General features: G+C 39.0%; 1 protein-coding gene across 1 annotated transcript in view; it reads right to left on the bottom strand.

Annotated features, from left to right (window-relative positions):
* creb3l2 (cAMP responsive element binding protein 3 like 2) overlaps positions 1-14,122 on the bottom strand; it is an 80,699-nt gene that overhangs the window by 14,292 nt on the left and 52,285 nt on the right. Inside the window, exons 3-8 of the mRNA XM_003220857.4 lie at positions 10,997-11,169; positions 10,186-10,273; positions 7,751-7,932; positions 5,491-5,637; positions 5,275-5,333; positions 3,516-3,584 (exon numbers count right to left, since the gene is read on the bottom strand). Coding sequence (XP_003220905.1) covers positions 3,516-3,584; positions 5,275-5,333; positions 5,491-5,637; positions 7,751-7,932; positions 10,186-10,273; positions 10,997-11,169 — 718 coding nt within the window. The remainder of the gene's footprint in view (positions 1-3,515; positions 3,585-5,274; positions 5,334-5,490; positions 5,638-7,750; positions 7,933-10,185; positions 10,274-10,996; positions 11,170-14,122) is intronic.

Here is a 14,122-nt window from a genome sequence, read left to right as displayed (position 1 = left end):
GCTTTAGTTTGGACATAAAATGTGGGAGGAGATAACTCAAGGTCAGAAGGCTTGCTCTTCCACAGAGAAGACTCTTCTCAGTTTATTAATAACATCTTATTTTGGCAACTCTGTACTGAAAATGGAAGAGGTGGTTGGAGTGAGAAGCCATTAAAGAGAGAAAGAGGAAATGGACCCAACTATATACCTCCTTGAAGGTCAATAAGACATTGATTGAGTAAATACATTAATATATTAACAAGGAAGAGAAGAGGCAAGAGTGTAAAGCTCAAGCCCCGATGCATTACAGCTGCAGAAATGGCATCCTTTCACTCTTGGTATAACACACTTTGTGGGTGCAATTCAATTAAGGAATCACCTCCTCCAAAGCGCCATATCTTTGTTTTTCTCTTGCCAATGGAAACTCAGCTGTGTCACAGCTTTGCAGTGTGAAAATAAGTCTTCTGCCCTTCCACTTAACTTTTTCATTTAGCTCCGTGGGTATGCTAGGTGAAGTGCAAATCAAAGGATTTAAACAGCTTCAGCTTAAAGACTTTAACAAAAAAGACCAATAGTATCTACTTGACTCAATGCCTGACATGGACTGGGAAGACCTGGGTTCAGCTTTCCTTCCCGACATTAAGCCCTGGTGCAATCACTCTGTCCCTAGAGAAAATACTTTGCAGTTTTGTTCAGTGCACAAAATAGGGAATAACTCTACTAATACATCTGTTCCTTCACAGAAGGACCTTAAATGTCATCTAATACTCTATGTTGCCAATGCAGGAAATCCTCAGCTAAAGCAGCCTGGAGAGATGGTCATCTGGCTTCTGATTACATCCTCTAATGTAGGAGCAACCCGAATTTGCCAAGGCAATCATGTTCTACTGTTGAACAAGCTCATCCCATGAGCGTTCTTTGACTAAACAGAACACCTTAGGAATTTGAAGTGATTGATACTGAGAACAGACTACCTCATAAAATAATGTCTCCTCCATCACTGGAGGTTTATAACAGAAACTGGGTAGCCATTCATAGTGAATTCTGTAATAGTGGCAATGTGCTGGCAGTTTGTTTATAAAGCAGTTTAATATAAAGCAAGATGCATGACAACAGGAGGGGTGCCACTGCCATGATGTTGTCATGAAGTTGTGTGGCCACAAATTTGGTGGCAGGATATTGGATGCTGCTAAAGTGGATTTAATATTTTTGCCCATTCCTGGCTTACACAGTTTCCATGTACACAGGAACTTAGCTGAATTGGTGAACAACAGAGAAAGCAGCAGATAAAAACAAACAACACATTATTTACATGGTCACTACTAGAAGAATACAAATATTCCTGTAGCATTTTTATTAAAATGAAGGATCAAAGGTTGGTGAGATTTTAAATTCACAGCTTGATTTGTGGAAAAATCTAATAGAGAGAAAATAACCAGAAAGTTGTATCTCACTGAAGACATCAAAAGCAATATTTATTCCGTTTTAATGAGACTGCAGTAGGCACTCACATGTAGAAATTGGAATGTTTTACTAGCAAATTCAAATAACAAAATTTGAAGATATTAAGATGTTCCGTTAACTGCATAAAAGTACTTCCCTAACTTTTATTTATTATTGTGATAAACATAGACTATTTTACACAATGCAAAACTTCAGTTAAAAGTTACTTTGGAGAAATCTGAAGGGTTTTTTCTCAGAGGAATTTTTAAAAAGGCATTGCTTATGGCCAGAAAAAAACTATCTTAATACTGATCTTTTCCCAGTATATTTAAAAGCTATTTTACCAAAAATCAAAGTTTAAAGAACTAAAAAAAATAAAGAAACAAATTGAAGTTCTATGGTGAAGCCTCAGCAAACATACTGACATTTATATCAACTACAATTAAGCAAATCTTGGAAAAAGTGACTTTTCTGAATACAGCTCCTAAAATTTTATCATGACAAATAGCCAACTTGGCAGATTAGAGGTTGAAGTTGAAATGGGTAATTTTTCCAGGCTTTGCAATTCAGGAATATGGGGATAATCTTAAACCACTTGGGGCTATTTGTCCATCTAGCTGACTTTCAGCTGACTGGTAAGAGATCTCCAGGAACTTACAGAGGGCTAGTTCTCACATCCCCTGTTTTGCTCTTCACCATCGCACTATTTGCTTGGAGGACCATCTTGGTTAATTCTTGAGTCCCAACTAGGATCTCAAAGAAAGTTCAGGCTTTCAGAAATCAACAGATGCAAGAACATTTAAGCCCCTTAGCCTTCAACCTGCCAATTTCTCCTTACAAATTCTTCCTCTGCCCCCACGTTATTTCAACAAATGTAAGTATGGGTACCCATGCTTGCTATGGTAACACTACGTTCTGCCTTGAGCACAAAAGTTGTGTGTGGGAGACAATGAACCCTGGGACTGCCTCCACAATATGAGATCTGGAGATTAGAAACAACGCTTGTATCCGATTAGTAATACATTTTGACTGCCAGTCAAACTCTACAACCACTTCAAGGCCTTTTATCATCAAAAGGATATCCCCATTACTGCCACTTCTCTGCTATCACTTTCATCCGAGAAATGCATGACTACATTCTGCTATCTAGGTGCTTTTAAAATATATATACCACATTCCTTCACTACTTTTAAATCGGTCACAGTGAAGAAAGATGACAGAACTCAGCCGCACAATCAAAGAGCAAAGCCATTCCTGGTAGGAAAGGCAGGAATATTTCTCGCTGCCCCTTCTTTATTGTTTAACCCTGCACTGGATGCTTATGCAGGGGGAAAGGATTGGTATATGACACACTGCAATTTTCAAGATTTGTTGTATCTATGTTTTAAAAGAAAGGTTTTATGCCAAAGTCTATATCATTCCTATAAGTTTCAAATATTTCTGGAAAAGCCAATTTCTATTTTATTTTATTTCAGAAAATAAGTCATTACAAAACTATAGAGCTACTCATATTTATTGGTTTGGAATTTTGAGATTAACGATGCCTGCTTTACATTTGTTCCCAATCACTGCTTGGAAAAGTGATAAAAAGTTACATTTTTAAAAGGACAAATAAAAAGCCAATGTAGTATGGTGGTTGAACCCCAGACTGGGAAAATTTGTGCCTAAATCCATATGCTAGTCCAAACTAGAGTGGATCCAATGAAATAATGGGATTAACCTAGGTGTCTATATATCATTCAGAAATTAAAAAGTGGAAATACATTAGCTAGCAACAGCATTTGCTCTGTTTCTCATCCACATCAAGACATGAAGCTCACCAGGTAACATAAGGCCAAGCAATCTCACAGGGTTGTTCTAAAGATATAATGAGAGGGGAAAAGGGAGACGCTACCTAGGCTCCTTGGAAGAGCAATATGTAAATATAAATATGATAATGAAACATTATGCCTTTCTTGTGATAAAAAATCAATAGCAGCAGGGATCTGTCCATGAACAACTCAAAATAATGCTTATGAAATCTGCAGGTAATTCAAGAAAGACGACCTAGAAGAGAGGATTCCAATATATTTCTTGTAGTTTTATGGTCTTACCTGTTTGTGTTCTCCAGCACTTCAACTTTCTTGCGAAGCTCACTGTTCTCATTTGAGCAGGTCTCAACCCTAGGAAATACATAATAAATTTAGACAAAAGGTCTGAATTTGACCTGACAAAAAATTACTTCCTGGGCTGCTGTCAGGCACAAAAATTTGCCACCAGCCCTTGATTCTGACAATAAAAGCTCAAGACAACTGGGGAAAACAGTCTTATTTCACCAGCTCACAGGTCACAACACAGGTACTGAATATAGAGACAACTTTATAATGTTACCCCCAGAGCTTGGGAAATGTGGCAATTACACTCCCAGAATTTCCCAGTCATTCTTGAAACTTGGGAGTCTAAAATAATAATAATAATAATAATAACAATAATAATACTTTATTTATATCCCGCCACCATCTCCCCACGGGGACTCGGGGCAGCTTACATGGGACAGTGGCCCAAACAACATAAGAACAAAATATAAGCAACACAATACAATCACAATATAAAAAGATAAAACAATAATACAATATATCATTATAAACAACAATACAAGATAAAAATCTCATTTAAAACACATAAATGGTAAGACCGTAATAAAAACAGGATAAATTATTAAAAACCCACTGGGGCTGATTAATTAATGACTATCTCCGAAGGCCTGCCGAAACATCCAAGTCTTCAGTTGCTTCCTGAAGGAAGGTAGAGAGGGAGCCAACCTAATCTCCCTGGGGAGGGAGTTCCAGAGTCGGGGAGCCACGGCCGAGAAGGCCCTCTCTCTTGTCCCTACCAAACGCAGTTGTGAGGAGGGTGGAAGTGAGAGGAGGGCCTCCCTGGAGGATCTCAGCGATCGGGTGGGTTCATAGGGGACGACGCGGTCACGAAGATAGGCAGGTCCCGAACCGCTTAGAGCTTTATAGGTAATAACCTGCACCTTGAATTGGGCCCAGAATATTATCGGCAGCCAGTGGAGCTGCTTGAACAGGGAGTAGGAGTAGAAAATAGGAGTAGAAGGATATCCTAGATGAATTACAGAACCATATAATCACATAGTTCAAAGAAATCACAATGGCCATCTAGTCCAATCCCATTTTTCCAGACAGAAATACACAATCAAAGCATTCCCATCAGATGGCCATTCAACCTCTGTTTAAACACCTCCAAAGAAGTAGACTCCACCATACTCCAAGGCAGCAAATTCCACTGTTGAACAGCTTTAACCATCAGGGAGTGATTCCTAATGCTTATGTGGAATCTCTTTTCCCGTAGGAGTCTTAAAAAGTCACTTCCCTAAGGTGTTATTCATCTCCGTGTCCCTGAATAACTGCCATCTGTGTAGCATCTCTCAGCACTTTTTTTATCTATGATAAAAGGTTTTTCCCTCCAATATAGCCGCTAGAGGGCATGACACACCACATGCTCACACATGCATCTAAGCCCTTGTAGCCATGTTGGTTGTCTTTGCAGGCATCCCAAACCAGCAAAGGAACTATTCATAAACAGCTGGAAATCTTTGCGAACATACATAGCTGCCTTTAAATAAGTCAGACGGCTGGCATGTATCACCAGTTTACTGTAGCCTCATCTCAGATGAGTTTTTCTAGCATCCCATAGAAAACCTTTGAACCAGAGATGTCAGGGACTGAATTTGAGCTTCAATGCATAAAAACCATCCATTATCACTGAGCCATATATAGGTTCTTGTATTTCCATCTATCTTTTCTGCACCATTCACGGCAATCATTATATGACGTATTCTGGCAAACTTACTTTTTTTCCAGGCTGTCCATATATTCTTTCTTTTTCCTCCTGCTCTCTTGAGCAGAGATCTGCAAGTCAAAGGAAGAGACAGTTTATAGCAAGCAGATGCTCCAACAATACTAAGGAGAACAACAAACAGGACTGAAAAATGATTACAATTCCAAGCCTTTTAGAAACACTAACTTGAAGAGACATAAGAATAACAAAGTTGGCTTATGCCACCACCTTGTTCTTGATTTTCCTCCTGATCTTCTTCAGTGCTTTCTCTTCGGCTTTTGTAAGGGGCAGTTTTGTAGGGATAGGATACCCTTCTGCTATCAACGTTCTCTTTTCTTCTTCTGTCAACATCAGAGGACCTGTGCCCTGAAGTTTCTAAAAAGGTGACAGATGTGAAGGTAATTGAGTAAAATATATCTCTAAAGAAAAATTTATAAAACATACCTTAAAATAAAAAGCTTCAACATTCAATACACGTTCTGGCAAAATACAAGTACAGTAGAGTCTCACTTATCCAACACATTTTTGTAGTCAATGTTTTCAATACATCATGATATTTTGGTGCTAAATTCGTAAATATAGTAATTACTACATAGCATTACTGTGTATTGAACTACTTTTTCTGTCAAATTTGTTGTATAACATGATGTTGTGGTGCTTAATTTGTAAAATCATAACCTAATTTGATGTTTAATAGGCTTTTCCTTAATCCCTCCTTATTATCCAACATATTCGCTTATCCAACATTCTGCCGGCCCGTTTATGTTGGATAAGTGAGACTCTACTGTATATGCATACACAGAGCTCCAGAGAAGAGAGATCAAAATCTTATACTTCTGCTGGCATATTTATGCCAACAATGGTGGTGAAGGAAGTGGTGGCAAGTGAAAGGTGCCATCAGCATAAACGGAAGGAAGACAAATGCACTGATTGTTCACTGATCCAATTGAAAGCCAGACATTCAAGAAATTGGCAACTCAAATGTGGCATCCTTCCCATCCCACTGCTGCTGCCACTATTTAATGCTATAGTCACTATAGAATTGCAGGATCACGGAGCTGGAAGAGACCATTAAATTTTACCTGAGTTGAAAGTTCTTTGGACATCCATTCTGGTTTCTTTCAATTTCTCTTATTTTTTCTCCTTGTTGGCACTGTTTGCAATTGTGCCTTCGGCATCTCACATTTAAGAAATCATTAACTCCCTTCTCTTTTAGTATTCTTGTCTATGGAATTATAATTTTCCTGTAACCAACTCTCCTAAAGTATAGAATGCATGTCTGACTTCTCTTAGATTCCACTTTCCCCATGTATCACAAACTCCAGGAGAACATGGTCACTCCCACTTAAGAATCCCACCACTTCTACTCCATTGTTGGCTGACCCTTTCTTGCCTCTTCCTCCTTCTGGACAATAACATTATTTGCAAGACAAGTGAGGAATTCATTCCTCTTCTCCAAAGGAATATAGTTGCAGATGAAATATTCTTTTCGAAGGCTATCAACCAACTAAAAATATATTGAAAGCCAAGGAACTGACTGATTAATTCTGTTGTTTTTTTAAAAAAAATAAACTCCAACAATTTATGAAAAGTATTTATTATACTCTGAAATATGAATGCATACATCATCACTAAAATCAGGCTGACAATTGTTACCCAAAGGAAAACTAGGCTGACAACTGTTACCCAGAGGACATTTTCTGCAACCACCCCCATACTGTGGAAATGACCTATTGGAAAAGACTTGTCAGCAAGACATAGTTTGAGTTTAAAACAGTAATAAAGAGCACTCTTTTGGCAGGCCTATCCAGATGGTTTTAAAATTATGAATGTTAAAGTAAGTATTGATTATCGTTGATAGGTATTGGTTTTAACAGGACTTTTAACTGGGGTTATATTTCTAATTTGCTGCCATATTCAACCCATATGGAGTACAATCAATTCACCTCAAACTATATGGAGAGAAATTGTTATTATTATTATTATTATTATTATTATTATTATTATTATTAGTAGTAGTAGTAGTAGTAGTATCTTAGAAGAGGTATTGCTCCTCCTCTGCTCTTATGCTATCTCTTGCCATCCATTATTAAGAGGGTTGTATTTCGAAAAAGCAAAGGAAATCAAATACAAAAGCTCCTTTGAGATGGAAATATTCATCTGCTGAACTGTGCATATCCCCCGTGCGCAAATTATTTTACAAATGCAAGGCATGAGGTGGGAGGAGCATTCTTTACCCTGAGGAATCAGTGCCAAACTCAAGTCTTTTAGATGTCAGCATCTACTGAGTACCTGGATTTTTGCATTTCTGAGGATAACTGGTTTCTGTAAAGAGTTCCAGATTTAATCTGCTGAAAATCTTAGCCTCTAGAAGAGAAGTAGATTTAACTACAGTAATATGTTCAGAAAAGAGAGGAAAAAAGAGAGCACTGTCAAGCCGCAGGGAGAGGCAGGTAAGAAATAAAATTATTATTATTATTATTATTACATGTGGCGCTGTTAAGAGAGGGGAATTGGTGAGCGCTGAAGCTGAGCGTGATGTCACTTTGACAGTGGCTTGCAACTGTGTGGGACTTGATGGTGGGAGGGACCTGGCTGGGCTCTGGCTGCCTTCTGAATCACTGCCGTGGCTGCTGGGAGGGGTTGGGGGCATGTGCAGGGTGTCCACTGCTGCAAGAGAAACAAAACAGGGACAAAAAGAAAATCAGAAAATTTGTCTTAAACATTAGCAGAAACGTTGCTCCCTTTCAGATGTGAGCAATCTTATCCACATGGTTCATTTGATACAAAATTAGTCCTATTTGCCCACAATTTTCACTTATAATCCGGAAATTATTTTTTTGGACTACTACTAGCAGAGTCCTTCAGACAGAATATGTACCGATGGGGGATTCTGAAAATTACAGTAAAAATGTGACACTCCCAAGTCATCCTCCCCATGTATCACTCTTTTCACAAGTGTGGTCATGGGGAAAATACTGTGGTTTGTTCAGTTAGAGTTTCCCTGTGACAACTGAACCAAGGAACCATGGTTTAAGCACTAGCATGTCCAAACACAATTTGCCTGTTTGGAAATCAATGTGAACCGGTTTAACAAACTAAAATATATTTCTCAAAGTCAAGCACATGAAAGAAGGTAAGAGATGAGGTGGGAAGTTTTTTACACCAGAACAAACCCCACAATATGTGTGAACTTAAAAAAAAGCCAAAGAGTTTCAAAAATGCAAAAGAGAAAATGAGGGATCTCAGTCTATGGTCCACAATCATGTAATATTCCAGTTTCACATAATATAGAAGCCAGAGCACTAAGGGCATACCAACAAGTAAAACAATTATACAATTGTCATTATTGTAGCTTCCTCTCTCAGAAGCCCTGGGAACCACAGTTTTATGAATTCACTCTGTTTAGCCAGACACTTATATTAAAAAAGATTTTATGAATGTGCCAATGAATTCTCTGTTGATTTAAAATCATCCTAACCAGGAAAGTTAAAGTTTAATAATGCAATTAAAAGCACATTCACAGAAAACATGGCAAGGAAGTAGCTACTGACACAAGAACTGATATATCTGTGAGTCTTATCTTATCAGAGAAACTCAACAAAAACTCCAGAACTTCACAGATAGCCATCCTGCCCTGATTATGGCTGAGTGTCCTGCTTTTGTTAGTCAGTATTAAGATAGAGTTATCTAACAAACTAAAGGAACTTTATATAAGCTAGGATCTCTAAGGTGAAACTGCTAGGTGAGGAAGAATCACTTCTTCATGGCACCTATACATATCCAAACAAGAGAAGTACCATGGTCATGCTGCCTGGAGGAGCCTGTGAATTGCAATGTGAAAAATTAGCTTTTCCAAGCTCTAGTCAAGAACATACACCAGAATAAAGCCCACTGTTGACCTCCAGGGCCTTCTGGCTATCCTGCCATTTTCTCCTTATCTGCCTTCCCCATGCATGTATGAAATGACAAAAATAAGGAATAACCAACCCCACTGCTAGGTAAGAAGAGACAGCTGCCTTTGATAACATATGGTGCAGAGGGGTCAGCAGCCTCAAGCCATTCCCCTCCATTAAAGGAAAGAGCTGTGTATTCCAAACACACTGGCCCCAACTTCCTAAGTCAACCAGCAGCCCTCAGATGAAATGGAGAATGCAATTACATCAGCAGTTTGGAGAATATCACTCAATGTGTGGCTAATCAGTATCTATACACCAGGAGTGGTCAGCCACAGAAGGTTCCAGGGCTGACTTCTACCAAAGACCCACAGTGAGCCACCTCACTGCAATTTTCAGCTGAAAACAATTAATGATAAGTCATTTTAAGTTGCAACTTCTGTTTTTTCTAATCATTCTGTAAGGTAGAAGTTGTCATGTGGGGAGATTTCCAGAAGTGATGCTTGCCTTCTGGAAGCCAGAATGAGGGTGAAGGAGATCTAGGGACCCACAAGGAAACTTGGGCTCTGTATGAGGGCCACACTTTCCCCACCTCTTCCAAAGAAGGAATAGTAATCATTGTGTATTCCACTTGAAGCAATAAAACATCTTGGTCTGGCCCAGGAGAGTAGCTACTAGTAAGAAGTAAAGAAGAGAGAACATTGCCTCTCCAAACAAGGATTCTGCTCCCAAGTTTTAGCACTGCAGAGAGTAAGACATTGAAAGTCATTAACACTCAGCTCTCTCATATCTGTTGTGTTCACATTCTCGGTTCACTTTGCCCCTTTTCTTCCAATGCCTAAATTCAATTTCTAAATGCTAGAGTGAAGTCTTAAACTTTAATATTAAATCAGCTTCTTCCCAAGTGTAGCTTTCCCAGTGCCTAAATCTGAATGGAAATTATAAATTCCAACACATTCCATTTAGATGGGAATACTGTTCTCCTGCTGCCTATAAAATGTCAAAACATTGAGGATAAATGACATACCTTCCTTTGAAGAAAGGTTGAGGAACTGATCCACTTCGTGTGGCTCCAATTTGATCTCCGGAAGAGATTTGTGACTCAGCGATTTAGCCTGAAGGACAGAGTTGAAAGAGAAATCAAACTTCTAGGCAACAGTCGTTTTATTAAGGAAAAGGTCACACAGCCTAGATATCAGTCCCTTGGGGCTATCAGTAATAACCAGAATCTATCAATCCAGATCTGATTCGTGCATATATGTGTGCATGTGTGTAATTTAAGGAGAGATATGGATTTTTTGCCCTGTATGGGTGTAAAGGTTATTGTAATTCCTCTAAGGAGATAGCTGAAAGGTAGAAGTCCTTCTCTCTGTATAAATTACCCTTTTCTATAGTGTCCAATCAATTTATCTATACAAATTAGAGTGTGGAGTGAGATACTTTAACAGGAATCACTAATGTTACAGCTGAAGGTATTTCATATGGCCTTATTTGCCAGGCTTCCTGCATAGATCTAGTAGAGATTGCAGGACTGCTATTGTTATTGTTTAACATGGAACAGTTCTCGAGAAGACCAGCAGCAAATCAGTTTTCTGTCCTTTTTATTGTTCTCTACTTTCAAATTGACCTCAACTTTAGATTTTTCTTTGCCTGAAGGTTATTGTAAGCTGAAAACAACTTGAGTGCATACAATAACAACAAGCAGCTGACTGGAGAGACACTGGATAGCCACTGTCACAGTAGACAATCCCTGAAATAGCTAGTGAAGTCCTCTGTCCTAGGATGAAGTTCATAATCAACCTGCCCAGTTAAAAGACTGACTACAAAGTACATCATACCATGCCATTATCCTGTGTCTGGGGTTCATCTCCTTCCAGGGCTGTGGGAATAGGGGTGGTGGTGAGGCTGATGGAGGGTGCAAGGCCCGGTGCTTCTCCCACAGATGGTTCTGTCTTTACAGTGGTTGATGTAAGTTCTGAACCCAGGCACCAGTTTTCATTGTCCAAGTCAGCTAGTAGACGAGTAAACACAGAAGGTGAGAAAATCAGCAGCCAGAACAGACAGATTTTCATTATAACAGGGGGGATGAACAAAAGCAATCACAGCCAAGGAGAAGAAATCTGGGGAGACACCATTTAACTCATTTAGCAAAGCTTTCTAACTCCCCTCCCAGGCTGTTACTTCTTGGAGAAATTTGTGGCTTTAAAGTGCAGCCTAACCATAGCCCTGGGGTGAAGGTGGATTGGTTGGGAACTGAAAACAAGATAATTACTGAAAGCTGCTACCAAAGGACTAAACAAGACTAAACAAGTCATTACGCAAAGCAGCTGGGGGTCCACACAAGAGTTTCTGCTAACAGAATGCACAGCTTATGTCATAATTTCTGTAGCTGGCTCTGTGCCTTCACATTACTCCCAATACTTGATTGAAAATCACTTAAAAAACAAGATAGTTCAACACTCAGAAAATCAAGCTGGTTCTTTAACCCACTTCATTCATCAGCAAATGAATAGCTTCACAGCTCTTAAGGTCTCCCAACTCTCTACATCAGCACTGGTTGACTCAAACACTCCCCCTTTGTAAACAAAAACTACATAAAAAGTGTACTTCCTCTAAAAGGGGATCCTTCTCCAACTGGGTATGGGAGTAATCGTTCAACCTTAACGAAAGGTGCCAAACCAGGGAAGGCTGTTCCCAATAGGATTTTCCCCCCACTAGTAGCCCAGTAGAATGTAAGGCAAGCCCAAAACTGAATGACAATTTAAACCACAATTCTGTTCACACAGTAGCTAACCAATTAGCTCACAAGCCAAATGAGAGTAAACTGCATGTTCCATCTAATATTTTCAGCATATTGCTTTCATTACTATAAGTGACTTGAACAACTACCCTGATTACTAGCCATCAGTAGTCCCCATGAATTCATCCAATCCCTTTTGAAAAGTCATAACTACATCTTGCGGCTGTGAATTACACAATTTCAATTATGCTGCTCTGAATTTTTCAGCGCTTAGTTTGTTGACTCCCAGGTCTTTTCTTAAGAGCAAAGAAGCAAAACATTTTTCCATTCGTCTGTTTTATGTGTAGTTTATCTACATCCTATTATGTCTCATACTTTTTCCCCCAAGATGTACAGTGCTTTGTACATACATTAGTGCTTGCTTCAGCAGCACAAATACTAAATTGTACATAGATTTACAATTGATAGATGGCCCAGCAGCCCAAATTTGTATAAATTATCCTCATAAGGGGGGGGGGGGAGACTCTTCCCTCACCCCAATCATTTCCCTTTAACCATTTTTCCTGCATCTTTTCCACCTCTATTTCTTCCAGGGAAAGCAGGAAATGAACACCACAGGCCTCTTCACCAATCTAGGTTCCAAGCACATCAGATGGGTATAAATTGCCCCTGAAGGTGGAAACTCATTTGTGTTAACTAAAGCGAATAGCCATTGAAAACTCCCTTCTCCAAGACCTTTGTCAAAAAATATTACTGAAAAACCATATCAGGGCAGCCTGTTTTTTTCCTCTTCCAGCTAACAAGTTTTCTTTACCAGGAATGAAATACACAGAAAGTGATGAATACTCTTGCCCAACTCCAGGAGAGCCAACATTTATTGCAGCAGAATGCAATTACACAAAGCTGTAGCCACAAAAGTAGCAGGGAAAACTAAAATCAAGAGTAAAATCATTGCTGTGGTCCTCCCCTTCCAGCCTCCTGTGCCTGCAGCCTTCAATTGAACAACAGGGAGGGGGCATGTGTATATCTGATGCTAGTAATTACTTTGTGGTGTAATCTTAACCTTCCCTGCTGGCAAAGGAAGATATAATTTGAATAACGATGGGCCAAGCCAAAAAGATTATGAGCAAATATAAATATGTACACATCCTGTAATCAGACACTTCAAAACAGTAATCCAGGCTCTGCCAAGAAGGATAACTGTATAACAAATGATAACTATAATTTCTTTTAGTATAGTCTCTATGTTCAAGAGATTCTTCTTCATTCGTATATATATGAAGACAAATTTTCCGGAAGTGCCAACCGTTAACGTATGCCAAAGACATGACAGTGAACACCATGAACTTCTTTTATTTGCTATTAATATCCTTCCCTCTTGACAGCAGTTAAATTGCATTTACCCCCATTTCTTTGGTTCCATGTGCATGATGTTTTTATTAAGAATATATATCACAATGGTCCCATTTTTTGTTACATCTACATGATGATTTATTAATATAACAGACTGCTTTATACCAAAGTCAAATTGTCACGCTACACAATTACAGTGCTATGATGCACCTTTAATTGCCATGGCAAAATCCCTTGGAATTGTAGAATTTCTAGTTTGAGGGACTAGATTTTTCTGTGTGATGGTTCTAAATACTCTTTCCTAAACTGCAAATCCCAGGATTCTACTCCAATGCCCATGTTTGCACTACAAATCCCAACATTCCATAGGATACAACCATGACAGTTAAAGTGCAATCACAGTGCTGTAATTGTATAGCATAAAAGAGCCCCAATAAACTCAAAGAGTTAACAGGCAACTTAAAAGTTCATGCACATGAACACCATGTGTAATGTTGGTATGCAATGGCATATGCAAATGCAATGTAGATGTAAATTCTAGAGATCTGCAGTTCAAATATTTTAGGTGTTAGCAATGGAAGCAGTAATGTAATTCATTTGCCAGAAAGGATAGTGTGTCACTTTTCTTTAAAAACAACTATGTTCCAAACTCTGATATAAGATAACCAACAAACAACATCCTGCTTTTGCTCCCTTTTATTGCTGTCCTTAGCAGCAGCTTCTTTCACCTTGAAACACACTGGTTTTGCTCTGGGTGCCATGCCCAACATCTTCAAATAAGGTGCCAAAGGAGGAATCAACATCTTTTGGCTGCCTCTGCAATGCTAGCTTACAGCTCAGTTCCACCAGGTGAGAGGCAGCATTCATCTAC

Source organism: Anolis carolinensis, chromosome 5 (genome assembly GCF_035594765.1).
Source record: "Anolis carolinensis isolate JA03-04 chromosome 5, rAnoCar3.1.pri, whole genome shotgun sequence".
NCBI classification, from domain to species: domain Eukaryota; kingdom Metazoa; phylum Chordata; class Lepidosauria; order Squamata; family Dactyloidae; genus Anolis; species Anolis carolinensis.
The sequence above is the reverse complement of the archived record's forward strand: the minus strand, read 5'-3'. Positions and strand labels throughout refer to the sequence as shown.